General features: G+C 39.8%; 2 protein-coding genes across 2 annotated transcripts in view; one reads left to right on the forward strand and one right to left on the reverse strand.

Moving 5' to 3' along the window:
- Window positions 1-19,149, forward strand: part of SPIDR (scaffolding protein involved in DNA repair) — a 153,357-nt gene extending 134,208 nt beyond the window's left edge. Inside the window, exons 5-13 of the mRNA XM_010574418.1 lie at window positions 595-682; window positions 3,005-3,148; window positions 3,243-3,302; window positions 6,900-7,098; window positions 8,062-8,214; window positions 14,140-14,233; window positions 15,721-15,835; window positions 16,339-16,392; window positions 19,018-19,149. Of these exons, the coding sequence (XP_010572720.1) occupies window positions 595-682; window positions 3,005-3,148; window positions 3,243-3,302; window positions 6,900-7,098; window positions 8,062-8,214; window positions 14,140-14,233; window positions 15,721-15,835; window positions 16,339-16,392; window positions 19,018-19,149 (1,039 nt within the window). The remainder of the gene's footprint in view (window positions 1-594; window positions 683-3,004; window positions 3,149-3,242; window positions 3,303-6,899; window positions 7,099-8,061; window positions 8,215-14,139; window positions 14,234-15,720; window positions 15,836-16,338; window positions 16,393-19,017) is intronic.
- A 2,040-nt stretch (window positions 19,150-21,189) lies between these two features.
- CEBPD (CCAAT/enhancer binding protein (C/EBP), delta) overlaps window positions 21,190-21,549 on the reverse strand; it is a 1,405-nt gene continuing 1,045 nt past the window's right edge. The window contains exon 2 of the mRNA XM_010574420.1: window positions 21,190-21,549. This exon is cut by the window's right edge and continues 435 nt beyond it. The gene's annotated coding sequence lies outside the window, so the exon portion shown is untranslated.

The following is a 21,549-nucleotide window of genomic DNA, read 5'->3' on the forward strand; positions in this document are numbered from 1 at the left end:
TAAATTAAAAGTGGGAAATGTGCGAAATAAATAAATACAAATCATAACTAAATGAGCAGCTGTGTAGGAAGGAGACCGTCCTCAGCACATGTACTTAAGATAACAAAATCTTGTCTGTTTCTCCATATCTGATAATTGCTGACTTTCCTGAAAGCAGTTACAATCAGCTGTTAGAGAAAAGCAAGAAATAAAAACATTAGAAGCAAAACTTTTTTTTTTTTTAAATCTATCAGTTAAAATAGTTAAAAGCTATTTTTAAAAAGAAGTTGTACTGGTATCTGTGTCCTTCCCAAGCTAGCATTTACCCCAGTTCCCCTGAATTTTATCATGCAGCAGGCTGTTCATGGCAAAGGATTAAATACAACTTGCTTGTCACTGAATGTGATACATCCCTTCCCTCCCTCTCCACCCTGCAGCAGAAAAGATGGAGATTTAATTAGACCAAATCAAAACCAGCTTCCAGAAAACAAATATGATTTAAAATTGTTTTCATAATCATGCAATGGTTTAAATTATATTTCTTAATTAATCTTTTTAATATAACATATAACACTGGAAAACATTTTAAACATGATTTTATTGGTCTTTTTGAAGGGCGTTAGGACTTTTTAGTTTGATAGACAGCCTGTGGCCTCCAGTAGTGCCTGTAAAAGTTGCTGGACAAAGTCAAGCCTCTGAAACGGTAAGTCTTGTTATTATGGAAATGTATTTTTTCACTCACAACTACTATTTTTGTTGGTAGTGAATCATGTTTACTTTGGGAATCAGATTCTTTCCCTCTCTTTAGCTACTGAGTTTTGTTTTACTGGTTCTGGCAACCTCCTAGGCTAACCTGAAGCCCTCTGGATCAGCAGCATCTTTCCAAAATGATACAATTAGCCCCTTATTAATCCTCTAGAGCTAGAATGGTAGGATGTCCAGACAAATTACTCCTCTCCTCTCCTTGCAGGAGGAAAGAGATATTAGATAGCATGGAGCCAGCTGAGAAATCTATATACAAGGATATTAACTCATTCTTTTGAAGTACTTTTCAGCCTTAGATTTGAAAGCACTTTTCCGAAGATTAACTTCTGTGAAGCCAGACTGACTGCTGGAATTGGGTCTCTTACTAGTTAGGATGACTTTGACTGATACTTGTCGAAGGATGAACACAAAAATAATCTTCTAAAAAGTAATGAAAGTTACTGTGATTTTAGGGGGTGGGGAGGTATTAAAATGGATTTAAAGTGTGTTACTGTATATTTGCAAATCTAAAATTGCATCTTTAATTTTCCTTTAATTAGCTTCTGTATTTGAAAAGGAGTTCTGTCATATCAAGTGTCATTTTGGTAATACAAGATCATTTGAGAAGCTTCTGGGTAGCCAAGTGCTTGTCCTGCTGTTCTTGTATGGGCTGTTCTTTGGGGAAGAAGTTTGTGGTATTAAAAATTTGTGTAAGAGCCTGGGGGAGTCAATCAGGATGCAAGTTCTAGAAAAGAAGAAAAAGCTGGAAATAAACAAGTTTCAAAGCCAGAGGGCATTAAAGGTGGATATTACTAGTTATTTCTAAAGTCTGAGAATCTTTTCTTTGCAATGTACAGTGTTCTTTGCATTTTGCCAGGGTTTATGTTGAAGAATAAAAAGTTCACTCCTTGATTATATATAAAACCAAGACTGAAACTGAGTGAAATGGCTGTTCTCACCTTGACTTTCCCTTTCATCCAGACGTTTTGGAAGTCTGAGAGGAATGCATTGTTTTGTGCATTAAAATACTATGGACAACAGAATGAGAGTATCCACGGATGGAGCAAAGCTCTTAAATGTTTAGCGTTGTTATGACTCTCATTTGTTCTTCATTTTCTCTGTTTTATTAGCAATCTAAAAATGGAGGAAACTTTCCATAATCATGCACTTTACACTTCTGTCATGGGTTTGAAATACTAATTCATTCCATGGAGGATCACAACTTGCATTCTACTGCTGCAGGTTTTTGGCTGAGTGGAGTTTTTTCAGTTGAGATACATTTTTCTTGACACAAACTGTATAGTTTTATGCACAGTTTTATGGAAGCAGTTTTATACATAGGTACATAAATAATATTGCCAGCATGCTGATAACGTTGTTCGGAAGAGATCTGTGGAACTGATTTCTTTTGAGCCATATGTACATTCAAATACCTTCTTTAGCGCTGTCAGAGGCAAACAGAATTTGGGTATCAACTTCTTTTGCTTTTTTTTTTCCTTATGCAGATTTTTTTTTAATGGGTGGGCAGCTGTCTTTAATACATTCATATTTCTTTTATTAAATGAAATGCTTTATTAACAACAAACATCACTAGAAGAATATTTTACCATTTCCACAATAAAAATTATTTTCTAGCATTGTCTTTTTTTTCCTGAGAAGCCTTTCTAGCTTGGGACCTCTTTAAGTGGTGATTGATAAAGTTGTTACGTCATGGTACTTTATAAGGGGGAAAGAAAAATCTGGCATAACACAAAAAGAGCAGTTCTTGTAGCTGTTGCGTTCCTGTTCTTCATTATCTCCTTGTGCTGTCCTGGATTTAATTTGGCAGCTTTAAAAGTTCGGCAGCTGTTTACTATCACAAAAACCCACCCACATGCAAAAGTCCCCAAATTTCAGAAAGGTTACGGATGTTAAAATAAAAGAGTAATCAGGGCACTCCTACCATGTAATAAAAAAATGCGAAACCAACAACAAACACCTTGAAATAGTCACAGTGTTTGCCAAGTGTGCCAAATCATGAGATGTTTTTGTGATGAGGGTCAATGTCAGATTATGGAAAGAATGATATGCACATGCTGATTTCACTTATAACTTGTGAATGTCGGTTTATTAACTCAACTTCTACTTCAGAGAGTCGTTGGTATTAACCATATAATTTTGTTTCCCCATCCCTCTTAAAATGTAAATAGTGTGCTTCGTTTTGGCTATTACTATAAAACTCAACTGGCCAAATTAAAGTGCTTTTTTTAAGGTCACATATCTTTTCCTTACTTTTTAATAGATGACAACTAATCTTCCTCCTCCCAGCTTCTGTTATATTCTTACTGCTCAGTCTGGTGAGATACATGTGGAAGTGGATGAGGAAGAACAGATTTCTAATTTGTACCAGCCACCAGCTGTTCATGGTCTAAAGGAAATTCTTCAGGTAATCTGCTTTACAAGTCAGATAACCAATACTTTGTTCCACTGGATTTCTGGTATCACGTTTGTCTCATTCCCTGTTTTTGTACTATTTTCAGATCAATGGTTGTAATGAACGTTGTAGCTTTTGGGCGCAAGTGCTGTATCTAAGGCTGCAGGTAATCTTTTTATTTAGCAATGAATTCAACATAAAATCAACATAATGTTTATGTGAAGAAGCTGGCATTTATCTTGTTTAGGGGAAAACCCAAAACCTTCCTGGATGATCTTCAAGAGTTGTATAAGCAGAATTATCACCAGGTCTAGAAAGTGAATTATTTCTGGATAAATTGCTGTCTAACCAGAGATAATATTGCACCCTGGTAAGGGAGCTTGCAGGAATTCCATTGAGACTTGATTTATAGCTAAATGCTATCCTTAGATACATAGTGAAAAGTTCCTAGTCAGTTGAGTGTCTGGAGATAGAATTTAACAGATGATGGTTATATAAAAATACAGTTTTGCTCTTTGCATGTGAGTGTGTGGACTATTTTTGTTGACTTCAGTAGAAGCCCCTCAGGCAAATTTGGCTTTTATGGTCCCGTTAGTAGAAAGGAGGAACTCTTAGGTAAATACATCTGCCATCCATACTATGTTGGAAACCTTATAAATATGTTTTATTTATTTGTTTCTGAATGATGCTACAATTTTCTTTCAAAATGTTGCTAACTCCCTCAGTAGTTAAAGGAATTTTTTGTTGCTGATTTATTTATTTTTTCCTGGCGACTGGATCCTCAGTACAGCCAGCACTGAATTCTGGTGGAGAATAATTTGCAATTGTCCATCAGCTCCACAAGAAACAAAGTGTGAATCAAAGCATATGAACCAAAGACAAAGAAATTCCAGAACGGCCAGCAAAATAGCTGGAGATGCTTCCCACCAGTGTGAGACATAAATTTAATTTAGGTCTTGCCCTTTTGCTTCAAAAGCCAATGAGTTATGATTTGATTTTTAGGCAGGGAGTGCTTTTAACTCCCAAGATGAGGGGTATTGCTTGTGTTTTCTCCATGCTAAGTGAGAATTTAACAGAGTATTTGTAAACATGAAATTAGGGCTAGCTTGAAGGGGTCTTTAGGGTGCTAACAGAAAGAAGGACACATACATGTCTAAACTTCTATTTCCAAGAAACCTGTTCTACTAAAAAATAAAATAAAATTACAGACTAGTGGTATCCTAGCCAAACATTTTTGTATTCAGGAATGTCTACATCTGAGATGCTGTGGGTCATCAGTATTCTCGTGTAGAAGCACTTCATCACTAAATTAGAGAAAAGATGAAGCATGCAAGAACAGATGTGATTTTGAAGAATGGAAGTTTGTCTAGCAGAAACAAAGGTCTGTGATTTGTTCTTGCTACTAGGAGGTTTTTTAGCTGTTTTTTAATGGCTATTCACTTACTGAACTGTAAGCACTAAATTTTCGTAAGTGAGCAACATGAGTGCTCATAAATTTTTTGAAGTAGTGTTGGAAAAGCAATAGAAGATATTCTTCTGCATAAATTCTGGATAACTGCTGGATAATGCTTCTGGATAACGGCTCTAGGAATGTAAAGGTATTTACCTGCTGTTAGTGTATTGCTTGCCTAATCCTGCCAGAAGGTGGTCACAAACAGCAGCTTGTTTACTACAGTTGCCTTTGCCAAGAGGACATATCCTTCACATGCAAAATCATCAAGTCATACTAAGTGAGGAAGGGACTATGATTTGGTTTATTTTGCAGACTTAGTATTATTATTAGATAATCTGCTAAGTGAGCTAATTCAAATGTACTTTAAAAAATAGTATTTATTCTATGTAGCTACAGTATTCTGAGATACTTCATTTGTGTGAAGGAGGAATGGAAATATGCTTTTATTATTCCTCAGAATCTGTACTGTGGTACAGAAGGAATATGAGGAAATATATTCCATCTGTGGTTAAGGAGCTGTCCTTCCTTATAACTCAATCCTGCTGCTATTTGTCTGTTGTGTCCTCTCTGTTCAGAACAAATTGTCACACATAGCAAGATGATGATTTTATACTAACTTGTGATTTTTGCTGTTATTATTATTTACTTTTTGGATGATTCTTCTGAAAGCCAGCTTTTAATGTGTTAGTAATTCTCACGGGACAGCTGTAAAAATTCTTTCTTTGAAGCTGTCCTAATGCTATCTACGCAGAGGAGGTACTCAAACGTACGTAGTTACTACGCAAAGAAATATCATCAATGCAATAGGCAGCATATATTGTATTAAGGCATAACCATAATATCTGAATTATGAATTTTCCCAGTCATTATTTACAATTACTGCATTTCCTCTAAGAGCTGCTAGCATGAACAAAAAGCTAATTTTAGCGTGGTTAACAGTTTCAAGGTTTGAATTCAACCAAAGACAAAAACTTGGGGTTCTCATTGCATTACCTTAGGCTAGAGACATGCAACTTTGAGAATAAAATACTTACGTGATACGTGTCTCTCCAATCATCGTAAAATTTAATTTTCATTTAAATGTTTTAAGTATGAATTTTTAATCAGCAGACTAATTAAAAATAGTAACAAAAACTTTTTAAATTAAGAAAGTAATTTAATTGTAGTGAAATATTTTAAAATTTTAGAATCTTAAAATTCACAAGTTGCTTGGACTGGTAAATGTGAAACATGCTTTATTATTAAACCCATTTTTTCTAAGGCCTGGGAAAATTCACATACACACACAGATATTATAAAAGCTGTGTTTAAAAAAAAAAAAAAAAGAAGAGCACCAATCATCAAATTGTAATCCATCTGATTTTGTTAGAGACCCTGGAATAGGCACTGATGTGTATGTAACGTCTGTACTGTTCATCATCCCAGTGTCAAAAATTTAAAAACCACTACTGATTTTGTGATAATTATTTTCAGATATGAAGGCTGAGATGAAATGTAGGTATTTTGGTTGTGACATTGGTAGTTGTGATATACCGTAACTTAGTCACACCTTTATACCTGTCTTAGGCAGAAAACTTACATTGTCATTGCGGATTTCTGTGTCTCTTACTTACGAGTTGGCTACTTCCCTATTTCTATGCATCATTCAAATATTTTAAGATGTTTGTTCAACTGAAAGAAGAAACTCCAGCTTTGTAACACTCTACTTTGTAACTTGCATTAGCTATTAACCAAGGACTGGATAGTAGCTATTAAACAAGGACTGGTGCTCTTGGGAATCAGATAACAGTACATGGAAAATTTGCTCATGGAGGAATAATATTAGTATTAGCAATAGCCTTTCTTTTTTTTTAAAGCAAAAGTTATGTAAGTCTTTGTTCATAAAAACAGCCAATTAACTTTTTATATATATATATATAATATCTATGATATAAATATATAATATAGATTATATACAGTATGTACTATATAGTATATAGTAATTTTTAAATAAAATATATTTTCAAATCCCTTTTACAGTTCAAGTGAATTTTGATAAAGTATGATAGTTGGTAGAGATAGAGCCAAGATTCCAGAGGATCAACCTCAGAAAGTTAATTTAAGGTAGAGATGTTGGTGTCTGCAGTAATGAATAATGAAAAATTCCAATAAAGCTTTGATTCATTATCCTGTACGAGCCCTAAATGTAATAATTTCTGACAGTTTTTTTAGTTATTTAAATATTAGAGTGTTATTTTAGTCTTTCCTTCTACTAAAAATTAACAACTCAATTCCAATTTTGTGGTTTTGTTTTTTTTTTTGAAATTGTAGACAAAACACAGTGTTCCTATAAATCAAAGAGAGATTTCGTTGTTTGTGACTGACTCTACATTGCAAAATGTGGTTCATATGATTCCAAAAGTTGTTGCTGTGTCAGTTGCTGCATCTTGTGTTCTCAGTACGGAAATCACAGAAGCTCTCAGTGTTGCCTCGCGACTCGTCTTCTTCAAGGATGTGCTGTGGGGAAATGGTAAGCTTTATGTGTGGTTTTAAAGCAGTTGAAATCAAACTGAAATAGCATCCTAATCTCTGACACTGCAATATGTGACCTACAGAGACTTTCATTCTCAGATGAAGGTGAGACATTCTAAGTTTGGGAAGAAATTTGAAAGGGGTTGTAATTATAGCTTGCCTATAACGTTTGTTTTTTACATTTTTGGCTTAATCTCCAAAGTAAAGGAGAGATTCGGTGATCTTGCTGTATGTCCACCAACATTTCTGTCAGTCTTCCCTGATGGCTGTTGAATCTAATGACCAGTGTCAATCAAATTTACTTGCTGATAGAAGACTCAAAGACTCGCAGTTGGACTAGATGATCGTTGTAGGTCCCTTCCAACTGAAATAGTCTATTCTATTAAGCAACTTGGTTTCATTTGTTTTTATATTCTTGCAGAAACTTGTTTTATTGAATTTACTACCTCTAAAAGGAGTAAGAGGGTGCATCTAGAGACTTGCATGTCCCTTGGTCATTTTCAAAATGTAAGTGGACTGCAAGCACGATCCTTTGTAAATGGCTGTGTGTCCTGAAGCAAAAATCTCTGCTTTGGAGAATGAAGCATTGCATGCACCTACTCTTTGTAATCTTTGAAACAAAGTAAGACCACCTGAAGGGGTGCCCAAGCTTATTACCAGGGAATAGACAGTAACAATGTGTTTGCAGGGAGTGTGGTGTGATGAGGTTAGAGTGGAATTGGACTCTTTTCTGCCATGTTTGAATTTTTAAAACATGTTTTTTGCCTGGGAGTTGCAAACTGTAATGAGAGCATGATACATGTATCACGGAAAGCAAAGTATTTTGTCATTGAGAAAACCTGATGGAGTCTATCCATCTGTTTAGTAGCTGGCAGCTGTCGTTGTCTTTATTGGCCATGACAATTAACATGGTCACCTTTTTCCTTGTTACTGTACTGAGTTGAAATGTCTTTGTTGGCAGGTAGGATTATTTGTGTCGAACGTACTGTTCTCTTATTACAAAAGCCTCTTTTGTACTCGACTGCCGGTGCTGACCTCAGTGAGCTGACTGGCCCTGTCAGACTCGATGAGCTGGATTCTACAACACAGGCCAACTCCATTTGTGCTGTAAAAGGTTTGTATAGCCTTTCCTGAAATGAAGGTGGTTAATTATTTCTGCCCACTTCAATCTTCTAGGTCTTCGTACTGATTTCTTGCACAAACAGCATGGAGGGATAAGAAAGCACAGTATTCCTGTGGGTCATTACGATATTTAAGTTTTTATAGTTCTTTGTGGGCTCTGTTTGCCATTTGCTGGCCATGCTCTGCTCCCACTCACTCATACTTCAGAATAAATGTTTGATGCACAGTCTGTTTTATTATATTCCTCCCTTCACCATCTTCTTTCAGGCAGGAGCCTTCTGTTCACACCAGGCTTGTTGAGTTGGTGACAGTAAGGTATACTAATATTTTTTAGGCAGATGGATAAGATAAGTTAGCCAGATCCTGAATGGTAGGGGTTAGTGTCTGATTTCCCTGGAGCTTTTCTGCAATGGGGCAATTTAATATTTCACCATAGTCATTTAGTGTAACTTGGCTAATATTTGCTCACCAGCCACTTTGGATCATTGCTCTGTCTAATATTTCAGTCGTACCACTAACCATGCAGAAACATTTCTTACAATGTATTTTCTAACATTTCCTAATCATGCAGAAACATTTCCTATTTGTGTATTTTCTAATGCTTTGTCCAGTCAGCTTCTTAAACCTCCCAGTTTTAGAGTGCCTATAGGGAAAAGGTCCTTAAAAGCCCAATAACTCTTGGCTTTTAAAGACAATTTCCTTTCTTAATCTAACTCTTATGATTCTGGTAGCCCTTGCAGAAAATTGTTGATACTGTTTTACATTTACACCTTCAAGTATTCACTGGAGCACTTGAAATGAGCTTTAAAATAATAGCAAATAATGGTTACAAACGAATCCTTCCAGCTATAATGCGATGCACTGAAAAGACAGTTTGAAACCACACAAAGCTGTTACTAAACATACCTTCTCTTATGGTAGAGCCACAAGTTAGCAGTGCCTCTGTGAATAATATATAAGCACCTTGCAGTGAACACTAACACTGCATAATGAAAAACAAGCACAACTAGAGGCACTTCACTCAAAGCCTTGGTTGTTATGTACATCTCACATTGATATTGTGAGTTACTTGGAAGGTATTTCTGTCACTGGGTGTGAAATACTTTTTGGCTTTTTTTAAACCTCTCCAATACTTATGCTAAGCATTATCACTTCTCCATTCTTAATTTTATAACTAAGTATGAGAAGTGCCAGTCTTCTTTTGTCCTATTGATAGTGTATGTAGTAGGATAAAGCAAATATTTCTCTGTCCTTTCTTTTTCCAGTGGAGCAAAGAAAATACACTTTTGTGATCTACTGTGTAAACAAGTACTTACTTTATACACATGGGAGGTGTCACGCTTTCCCTCTTCTGTATTACAGGTGGAAGAATGGCAAAAGGAGAAATTAATCTTGCAACCTTGTCTTGCTTCATCTGAAATTTGTCCAGGGTAGCTGTTATCAGTATGTTCCCACACACTTGTACCAATATAGAATATAAAGTGTCATCTTTATACCTATGCTAATGCTTTATATAGATGACAACTCTCACTTTTATGTGTAACTAAAATTATTTAATAGCATTTAAGATATATATCCAGTGTTTTGGAATTTGGTTAGTTATTGCCTACATCTTTCTACTGAAGAACTGAAACTAATAGCATTAACCCTACTTTGTTAGTGGGAGAATATGTATTTGATAGAGTAGCCCATGAAGGAAAATTTATCACCCCTAAAATTCACTCACTGTCTCTGTCTCTTAACTGAGAGAGTTGTTAGTCTGGCTTGTGCGATGAGAAGCAGTATTACCTCGTTCATTCTTTTTCTTTGTGCCCTCCTTTCACTTCCTGTACTTCTGGTCACCTGCGTATGCTGTACGTGGGCCTCCTCTCACCTAACACTCAAAAAGGCTCCAAAGGCTTTACTCTACTCCTTCTTGAAGTAGTGCTCCTTCCTGCTCCTTTGCAGTCATGGCTGCTCCTCCTGGCTCAGGGATTCGGCAGGCTCAACCTTCCCTAGAAAAACTTATTTTTAACCAGTGAAAAATGCAGGGGATCGTTCAAGTCCCCATCCACAGATACAGCAATTGGTCACAGTGTCAGAGCCTCCAGGAGTGCCAGGACTGGGGAGGGACAAAGGCCATGCTGCCTGCTGGGTTTTAGGTAGATCGGTCATTTTTTGGAAGGTGTATAAATAGGGTAAGTTAGGTTGGAAGGAACCTCTGAAGTTCCTCCAGTCCTAACTTCTGCTCAAGGCTGGGCCCTGAGCAACCTGGTACAGCCCTATAGCTGGCCCAGCTTTAAAAGGACAATGTGGCAATCCAAGCAGATCCACCAAGTTTGTCAGAAATCCTTGTTTCAAGAGAGGTCCGGTCATACCAGCTCCAGGATGGAGTGTGTTGCTCTTCAACAGATGCGTGAACACCTGAGGTTGCTTTCTACTGGAAAGTTTATTGCTCTTCTAAAGATGAGTCTGTGGTTCTCACCTGTGAGCCCAGAGTTAATAGATTTATTTTCTTATGACTATGCATTGCAAAGTAATTTCTAACCTCTTTTTGGTGTTGAGTAGCAGTCAGGATGACTTAAATGTTGGCAGTTCATACTGCACAGAACTGTTTTTCCTCTTAACCATGCTTATGAGCAAATTCTAGTTAGTCCAATATTACTTGATTAATGATATTTGCCTGGTATATAACTCACCACCAGTGACTGAATTTTGACATTGGGTATTTTCATACCCAACACCCTTACTCTGGGGTGTTTTTTTTCCCAGGTTCCCTCTTAACAGTGTGAACAAGATGGGGTCAATCAGCTTACCTAGGTTTCTCTTTTTGATTGAACTTTTCCCCTTCCTGTCCATTAATCAGGGTAACTGGTTGGAAAAAAACCATACACATTCATTTTTTTGAACGTTTCAGCCAGAATGTTACTTCTAATGCGCAGCCCTTCTTTGCATTCCTCACCAGAGGCCTGTTTTTCCAGGTGTCATCCTATTATCAGTCTCTTCTTAATGATGTCAGCCACAACCGATAAAAATAGACTAGAGGTAAAAATTGAATTTCAGCTATGTGCGTTTCCATTTAAAAGCAGGATCTTGGGAAAATATCCAAAAGGTTTGTGAACATCAAGCAAAATCCAGAGTCTTGACAAAGATGTTGTGGTGGGTTGGCCCTGGCTGGATGCCAGGTGCCCACCAAGGCTGCTCTGTCACTGCCCTCCTCAGCTGGACAGGGGAGAGAAAATACAACAAAAAGCTCGTGGGTCAAGATAAGGACAGGGAGAGATCACTCAGCAATTACCATCACAGGCAGAACAGACTTGACTTGGGGAAAATTAACTCAATCTATTACCAATCATACCAGAGTAGGGTCATGAGAAATAAAACCAAATCTTAAAAACACCTTCCATCCACCCCTCCCTCCTTCCTGGGCTCAACTCCACTCCCGATTTTCTCTACCTCCTCCCCGCCAGCAGTGCAGGGGGACAGGGAATGGGGGTTGGGTTCAGTTCATCACATGTTGTCTCTGCCGCTCCTTCCTCCTAAGGGCGAGGATTCCTCACACTCTTCCCCTGCTCCAGCATGGGGTCCCTCCCACAGGAGACAGTCCTCCACAAACTTCTCCAACGTGGGTCCTTCCCACGGGCTGCAGTTCTTCACAAACTGCTCCAGCATGGGTCCCTTCCACAGGCTGCAGTCCTTCAGGCACAGACTGCTCCAGCGTGGATCCCCCACAGGGTCACAAGTCCTGCCACCAAACCTGCTCCAGCGTGGGCTTTTCTCTCCACGGGTCCGCAGGTCCTGCCAGGAGCCTGCTCCAGCGTGGGCTTCCCACGGGGTCACAGCCTCCTTGGGGCATCCCCCTGCTTCGGCGTGGGGTCCTCCCTGGGCTGCAGCTGGATATCTGCTCCACCGTGGACCTCCCTGGGCTGCAGGGGGACAGCCTGCCTCACCATGGTCTTCCCCACGGCTGCAGAGGAATCTCTGCTCTGGCACCTGGAGCACCTCCTGCCCCTCCTTCTTCACTGGCCTTGGTGTCTGCAGGGTTGTTTCTCTCACATGTTCTCACTCCTCTCTCTCTCCAGCTGCAATTGCTGTTACACAGTAACTTTTTTCCCCTTCTTAAATCTGTTATCCCAGAGGCACTACCACCATTGCTGATGGGCTCAGCCTTGGCCAGCAGCAGGTCCTTCTTGGAGCCGACTGGCATTGGCCCTGTCAGACATGGGGGAAGTTTCCAGCAGCTTCTCACAGAAGCCACCCCTGTAGCCCTCGGGCTACCAAAACTTTGCCACGCAAACCTAATACAGATGTGCTGCAGTTTCAGCAGCTTAAACTTGAGAAATGACTTTGCATGCAGGATGCACAAGGCTGTCACTAGATTATTGCATCTGCTGCTGCCTTCACTTGTTTTTGTTCTGACTTCAGTGATCTCTGGTGGTTTTCTCGAGGGAACTCTATGTTGTCATCAAAATAAACCTCTCCACTAGACATAATCTCGTCAGTGTGATCCTGATTCATTTCCTTCACATGTACTTGTATTAGTTGCACACTGGCACCCTGCAGCTGCAATACAGCGCACAACTGGGGGAAAGTTAAAAGGCTTAGGAGAGAAACAGATCTGTCAGAAGAGGGGATTTTGTTTTGTTTTTAAAATGATTTTTTAACAAAAAAGGAAACATATTCAGCAAACTAATCGGTAGCTTTTCTTTTCCATGAACAAGGGAAACATGCCCATGCTGTGGCAGAAAGCATCTTACCTTGTAGTAGTAAGTGCTGATGGAAACTCTCAATTTACAAAAACTGAAGAATCAAAGTTATTCCTGTAACAGTCCAAGGGGTTAAATGCGCGGAATTGCTTATTCTGTCAGTGAAATCCATGTTGTTTCGTTACATGAATAGAATTTGGGTCATAAATGTTGTATTTGAGAAGTACGTCTCCTGACCTTCAGACTTGCTGTCCTTTGAATTCTGAAATAGAATTACGGTTTTGTTGTTTCTGTGTAGTTCCCTTCTTCCTGTCAGTCCTTGTCCCAGGAGAACCAGGAAAGCAAGGGATTAACACGCTGTCTTACAGACCAGGCAGTGTAAATGCTCCCTAGTCTCCAAGGGTTTCTTTTATTGAATGCGGTATGCATAAAGCTGTGAGATTCTTGCTCAATAGGAGCTGGAATTTTTTAGTCTATACTTCTGTTATACCAGTGAGGGTTTATTTTAGTGTAATTTCATTCTTAAAGGTGATCAACTTTGTATGCTTCAAAATACTTAGAAGTATTTTCTCCATAAATAATGCTTATAATTTCAGCATATCGTTATCATAAAACATAATACATTCTTTATTGGCTTCTCATAGAACACTGAATATATTTTTTCTTGCCAAAACTAGCAAGGCCCTTTATATTAGTCCAAAGTATCTTTGGCATTCCCTTCTTAGGCACACACTTAAATCTGTGGGCCAGATCTAATCTCTGTTAAATCAGTATAAATGAAGAATAACTTCATTGTTAATGGAATTTAACCTGCATCGTTGTTTTCAAAAGGGATTGGGTCTTCTTATTGGTTTGTGTTTCCTAAATGTTGATATCATGCTGTCTGACCTGATGATTTTTATAGCTATTTATTGCCAAGGAAACATCAGAGGAACAGAAAGAGAAGAAACAAACAAAAACAAATCAGAAAAACAATAAAACCCAAACCAAAAGAGCTGAACTTGTTTGGAAAGTTTATTATCAATTATCTACCTTCTGGTATTTTTAGAATGTAACACACTTTGCCATACTGTCATCCCTTGTTGGAGGGACAAAGGAGAAAGGGGGAGAGATTGTTGGAAGAGCTGATGCTTAAGCTGAGAGTCAGAAAGGACAAAACCTGCTGTGAAGCCAGGAGTGACTGTGTTTGCTAGCTTACTGTTAGTATTTTGTAAGAATTTTATCTTCTGCAGGTATTGTTGTTGGAGTTAATGAGAGCACTGCTTTCTCCTGGCCTACATGCGACAGATGTGGCAATGGAAAGTTGGAACTGTGTCCCCAGGACAGGTGAGAGTCAGCATGCTCCGGAGCACTCCAGGTGTTTTGCAGATGTAGCCATAACAGCAATAGGTGATGCAATGATTCCTGCAGGCACAGGCTGCACTTTATTCCTTCCTAGAACTAAGACGTAGTATTTTTATTGCTGATGAACTGATAAAACCAGCAAGGTTAGATTAATTTATTAAGAAAGATACAAGTAGATATGAAATGGTTTAAATTTGCAGTTATCACATTTTTTTTCAAACTAATCTTAAAGTATTGCTTACAAAGATTTCATAGCCCACTGCATTATAATATTAGTTTTAATAAACATCCATGTAAATCACAGGTCTGATTTTAAGCTCCTTTAAAAGTAGCTTCTTGTGTTTGTCTATGCTACCTTGTTACCCTGTGTACCACCAATTCACCTCATTTTTATATTGAACTGTGATCTTTGCTGTAATTTACGTAAGTGTGAAAGAGTGGTGTTTCAGACATATTTGATTTATAACCTTTCTAAAAAGGATGTTGAATAATTCTGGGAGTACCACTGTCCCAAATGTGAAGACTGATCCCACAGGACCTGTTACCACGTGAAATGCTAAACCTGCGTCACACTGGCATGTTCTTGGAAAACGTCCCCTTCAGCTGCTTAGCCAGCTTGCTCTTGCAGGGTCTGAGATACCTGAGGGCATAAAAACACGAGAGGATAAGAGAATAGTCAGAGTGTAAAAAGAAGGAAAGGGGGATTCTTCCTAGTGGAAAAGCTTACAAAAAGCATAAGGAGAAGTTGGGTGGGTTTGATCGCATTGAAATAGAGAACATTTTCCTAAATATGAGAAGCTTTATGGCTTATGCTTTGTTATGTATAGCCTCTGGGGGAAAAAGGCTGAAAATAAAAAAAAATTGTCCTATATTATACCGTCATGCAAAAAATAAGGTTGTGTGTACATTCACATAGTAATGTAGTTCAATTAAAAAAAATATCTACTGTGAAGGACACTTCTGCTTCATTTGAAGAACAATGTAGCATCAATATTTGTTTAAGACATTATTCCAACAAGCTCTTACAGCTGAGCTTAATTTTATGCATATGACTTAAGTATGTGCTGAAAATGTTGAATGTTTGCTGAACGAGGGCCTAAATCAGTAAGTCACTTGGGCCAAATCTATACTACAAATTTTCTTTTGCCATAACTTTTAGAAGGTTATAAGATTAATATTTGCTTAAGGGGAGTGACTATAAATAGGAACCTCCCCCCATGTTGCCAAAACTTATAAAAGGAAGATCCTTTTGCTAGAAGAGTTTAGGTGCTCCAAGAGAGTTATTTAGCTCTACCAACAGAAGAGTTCTATTTGTTATTATCAACTGAATCTCTGCCAGGGCTTTCCTACTAGAAGTCTATCGGCAAAGTATTTTAGAGAATAAGCTAGCTGGTTTTTGTGTGTTTTGATTTATGACTGATAGCTTTTCCATTTTTCTATGTTTTTCCATCATTATTTGTGTGTTTCAGAGGATTGCTATATTGCAACCAGTGCTCTGAAGTTGTCATTTCACCGGTTTTGAAAATGCAGCTGGAAGTCTTCTTGAGTTGTCCATCTCGATCTCAAAGTACAGTAAAAGTAAAGGTATGGCATGAAATAAGCTTTGGTGTATTGAGTACAGTGAGGCTAGATATGTAGACACACAGGTACTCTAAGCCACGCTTTTATAAACAGCTCTGTCAGAAGACAAATTAAAAGATGTAAGAGTACCCCATAATTTAATCTGATACTAAACTTGTGTTTCATTGGACTAAGGACCCAGTTCCCAGATCTTACTCAAACCATACAGTCGTCGAGTTCACCCTGAGGTTTGCAAACTGTTTTATGGTCCAGCTGAAGGGCTTTGTTGGGTTGGGCCTTGGGAAACCTCAGTCTCCACAGCCTAAAAAGAACATGTATTTTTAGGCTCCCATTCTGAACATCTTTTGTGTCACCTCTCCTCTGCTTTCTTGGCCGGAGAAACAAAACCATTCTATATTAAAATGATAAATCTTTGTTCAATGTGACTGTTTTAACCTGTGAACAGAACCTCTTTGCACACATAAGACTTTTGTCATGAACAAAACCTGTCTATTTTCTCATTCCAGCTGTTACAAAGGACAATCTCTTCTCTCCTGAAGTTCTCTGCCAATGAGGATGGGGTAGGTATAATGAATGTTGATGAAAGAAAGTTAAACTACATAACTTAGTGTAGAGGCAGAGTACAAGAGACATGAATCGGGTAGGAAGATACTCGAATCACAGAAATGAAAGGGATTCCTGGAGGTCATCATCCAACCTAGCGCTCACACTGGGCTGTTGCCAATGCGTAGGCAGGTCAGCCGTGACTTTGGCTGGCAGGGTCTTGAAAACTTTGAAGGATGGAGATTCTGCCTTTCCAGGCAGCTCGTTTCAGAACTGCACTAGGAGCGGTAGGGGATTTCACTAGAAATAATGAATTTTTTTTCATGTCCAGCCTGGGATTTGAGTGGGCTGGACCCTTTGGCAATCCCACCTTCCGCCTGCTAACGCTTTGCTATCGCATGACTTTCGTCAGGCTGACACCCCCTTTTTTAGAAGAGGGATGCTACAGATGGGGTATGTAGACAGCTTTAGCTCAGCTGCAGATCTGCAGAGCTATCTGCAAATAGGACTATGTCCAGACATTCAGAGCTGTGACGGGCAGTGCTGGGCTTATCTCCATTTTCTGGCTGAGGATCCAAAGACAGCAAACACAGTTCAAGCATCCCACCTTTTGGGGCTGGTCTTCTAAGCCCTATAAACCAAAACTACTTTCTAATAGTACAACCATGAAACTACTGGCAGGCAGTAATAGTAGAGGAATTTGCAAAATGCATGCAAGATAGTACTTTATAATTGTGTGAATGAAATACACGTAAGCCACGGGGATCCATGGGCTGAAGTACAGTTTATGTAATCGTGAAGTAGTTATTCCTTTAATCTGAGATATCAGAAGAACCTTGACATTTGGCACAGTGACCCAGATGTATCACAGGTGAGGGAGGCACCTGGGTAGGTGCCTGGCTGGCATTGGCTGCCGGATGGTCAGCAGCGAAGGAGCGGCACCTTCAGAGGGTGATTAAGTCCCATTAACATCCCGAGATCCCCCGTCTCCATTGCACGTGGAAGGGAGCAAAGGTCAGCTCGTTGTCTTGTTTAATGATCCTAGTTAAATATCTTTGGTTAGGTGACACGTGTCGGGGTCATTTTGCTTTCTCTGTCTTGTATAATCTTCTAGCATTTTGCTATTATGTGCTCCATGGTTTTAATGGGATTTATGGATAATATTTAAAGTGGAATGCTGCTCTGAAATCGTAAATTATTTTTCTTATGCTGGAGGGTGTATATTTGATTTAAGCAAAGAGATACAAGAAATTTCCAAAATATGTTTGCTTTCTTAATAGCAGTTAAGTCTTGCTAAGTTTTACAGAATGTGGCTGGTTTGGTTACAGACTGACAAAACGTAGTTCTTTTTCGAGTTAATAGAATTCAAACAACCTCTTTTTCATGTTTCAGTTTTTATAATGCTAGTATTGAGAAGTCTGGCAAGTTAGAAACAGGGTTTTTTTTTTCCCTAGCTGAAATGCAGGGATAATTTTTTCCTTTTTTTTCATAAGCAGTTCTGTCTCTGAACCACTGCATTTTAAAAAGCAGCACAACTCAGCGAATTAATCACAAGAAATACCACTTGAGGTGGCTTTTTTTTGCCAATGCTGCTAAAGTTTCTAAGGGTGTAGCTTTGTAATCACTTCTTTTGGCAGGGAGGTTGGTTTTAGCCGCCACTGCCCCTGGCCACTTGTTCCTTACCTTGTGACAACCCTTCTGTTACACCAATATAGCTGTTTGTGCAGCTGCGTGATGAATTGGACTGCAGAACTGGGCTGGAGTAAAAACAATCTATAAAAAAAGAAGAAAAGGGTTGTTCATACCTTGAATCAGGCAATAGATGTGGGTATCACATGCCTGTACAAATGCACAGCCCAGATGAAAGCAGGGTGCATGGTCAGAGGCTGGTCGCAGGCAAGTACCACTGAGGAGAGAAATGGATGTAAACCTGCCATCTGAGAGAGAGACTCTCTCGGGCGACGTATCAGCTGTCGGTGTTACCAGTTCTTCTGGTAACATGCTCTCTCATCTTAGAGAAATCATCCCAGCCTCATGTCCCTCTCCTCCACACAGAGTCCAGTCTCTACAAATTCGCTCAGGCACAACTCATGTGGGTAAACTGCCACTCGGATCATTAGACAGAAGGGACTGTGTAGGCGCCAGTGATCACCAAGGACGCATGATACAACACAAAGTAAAAAGCCGGGGGCGGGGGGGGAGGTGCAGAAGAGTTACAAAATATTTTTTCCTTTAGTGGATCTGTTAGCTAAGGTAATTGATATATAGTATGTATATATACATTGCTAGCACGTGTGAATTCCTACCAGTGTCAGAAAGCTAGATAAAGGGAGCACATGTAGCTTATGCTTCAGCAAAATTGAGGTCGAAGTCACAGTAGCTGGTTTTGGGTTTTTTTTTAAACAGCTCACTTTTGAAAGCCTGGTAGGGAAGCAGCACTTTAAGCAGGAGTGAGATCTAATTATTGAAAATCTAACATATTCATTCTTTCCATCGGTTCTAATGCACCTTTCTTTCTGAGTCCTTAAAAAAAATTGTCTGTTGGAAGAGGACCTTGCAGCCTGCATCTTCCCAGTCGAATGCTGCTTAGAACAGAATGTCCAGGACTGTTTGTTTTAATCAACATGCTTTTATCACTGCAGAGTTATGAGGTGCAGAGCGTGCTGGGAAAGGAGGTGGGGTTATTGAACTGCTACGTCCACTCCGTAACCAGCCACCCCAACTGTGTTGCACTGGAGGAAATTGTTCTTCTGGAAGCAGCAGCAAGACACTGAGCTGAACTCTAGTCAGCTACTATAGTATCTGTGGACTTTGTGATGTGGTTATCTGTTAACTAGTGCCACAGATAATGTATAACGCAAGTGTGATAAGTATTAAGATAGTTTATTAAAACTGTGATTTACAAAGCACATTGTGCTAACGCTGAAAAAATATCTCTATAAAAATTTCTGTTCAACCTTCTGAACTCTTCTTTTTCAGATCAGTTCAGAATTTAAGAATACAGTTCTTTCTTCGGCATGTTTGCTGTTTATGTACGTAAAACATCTTGTTCTGGAAGTTTTGAATAGTTGTCAATTTTTTTCTGTAATATTGTATTTATTATGTGTCGATGGAAAATATTTTACTGATATTTTTGAAATAAATACTTTGCTATAGGCAGTGAATGTTGGTCTAAGCTGAGTTTTATCAGTGGATTCCAGAGTACCACTGGCTGCAAAACACCGTGTTGTGCGCTAATTCTGAGTTGTAGCATTTGTTATCACCTTGCAATAAATGTTACAAAGACAGAGATTTGAACAAAGCTTATGTTTTGAAGCGTCAAGCTTATATAAAGTTAATGTTTTACAGCTAACTGGTCTCTAAGCAGAGAAGTAGTGTTATCTGTAGCTTCCCACAAAGCGGGTGTCTCATTATACAGTTTCTGTTACGGGTAACGAGCAAACTGCTTTGTAGGCCACGTAACTTTCCTCACCCCGACTGTACAGAAACATGGATTACAAATCAGATAATATGAAAATCTTCCTATGTGTGCATTGTTTGAGATGCAAGAATTAATGTTAAGCATTCAGTCAGAGATTAGGGGTTTTTCCCCCTTCCCCTTTCTCGGTATTTAAAAAACCCGTACAGGTCAGAGGAGGAGGAATTAATGGTTTTGCACAGGTCCAGTGCATGACTACCTGGCAGAAGAGGAACAGCAAACTCATTGCTACATTGATCGTTCCTGCGGCCAAGGCCGATGATAGTGGAAAGTCAGATACGTCACGATTACTAAAGGAATGACCCAGCTTTTGAATCCCCATTTTCCCCCCTCCTCCAAGTCTTTCAGTCTCTGACCTGCCCCCCTGCCATAAGGAAAAAGGGGATGTTGGCCAAATCCTGTGTAGAGGATACTGCCCTGTACGCGGCCAGGGTCGCCCCTTCTAAACGAGCAAGACTTTCCTCTCTCGCAAGGCACTGGCTGTTGGAGATGCTTGTGGTACCAGGCCGCTTTTCTGCCAGCGCCCTACAGATGCTGTCATCTTTGTGCGTGCGCTATCAATATTCAGACAAGTTGCCTACCCTTCCGTAATACTGTCACTCAGTCGGGGATCAGCGTTGTCGCCTGCTCTCGCTGTCACTGGCAGTGACCGGTGAAAGTGGCCGGCTCCTGCCCGTCCATAGCCCACAGCGGGCTGAGGCGCATGGCTGCAACAGCATCTCCTGTGGGACCGCAGCGGCTTCAAGCTTAGGAGCGCCTTAGTGTAGGTGCAGCTTTGCGTTGTCTGGAGTGGAAACCGCTTCGAGGGTTTTTTTGTTGTTTGGTTTTTTTACCAGGAATTTTAACTAATGGTGTTCTTGTGTTCACGGGTGCTTTTTTTTTTTTTTTTTTTTAAAATAAGGCTATGTTTCTGGAAGAGTCCTGGCCAAAGAGCAGCCCCTCCTGCAGTGCAACTGCTGCTCGGCCCCAAGTGAGCTCAGCAGCAACCGCTGACTCAGCATTCCGGCACGGCGATGCAACCGCTCCCCGGGGGGCGAGGGGGGGAGCAAGACTTTGGAACCACCACGTGCAGGACTCCCACCGTTGCATCGCCCTTTGGCTGCTTTAGGGAAAAAAAAAAAAAAAAAAAGGGTCCCCCCCCCCCCCCCAACCTCCCCGTTTCACATGCTGGAAGCCCCCCGTGTCGTGTCCCCCCCCCCGGCGCTGCGAGCGGGCAGCAGCTCCCGGGAAGCGCAACTTCCCCCGCCGCCGCCCGCTGCCGTCGGGACACAGAGCAAACGAGAGCAGGGTTGATTTTTAAATGCTTTTTTTATTATTATTACTGTTGTTGTTGTTCTTAGAAACGCTGTAAAAATTGATATAAAAGGTCGAGCATGCTCAGTCTTTTTTTTCGTCCTACTGTCTAAAATACATGGGGTTTTGAATCATTTTAACAGATGTACCATAGCTGCATCGGTATGAGTAAAATGTAGAAAAGACGAAAACTACCATTACAAAAATAATTTAAGGGGAGAGAAGAAAACAAACAAACGAACAAACAAAATATTTAGCTTTTTTTCCTTTTTTTTTTTGCAAGTTTCGCGGCGAAAGACGCGGGCATCGCCCCACGTCGCTACAACATCCAGGAAGCGGCCGCGGGCGGCAGGTCCCGCCGCGGCTCCGCGCCTCCTCCCCGCGCCCGGCCCGGCCCGGGGCG

This window comes from Haliaeetus leucocephalus, unplaced genomic scaffold, assembly GCF_000737465.1.
Source record: "Haliaeetus leucocephalus isolate CR32 unplaced genomic scaffold, Haliaeetus_leucocephalus-4.0 Scaffold428, whole genome shotgun sequence".
NCBI classification, from domain to species: Eukaryota; Metazoa; Chordata; class Aves; order Accipitriformes; family Accipitridae; genus Haliaeetus; species Haliaeetus leucocephalus.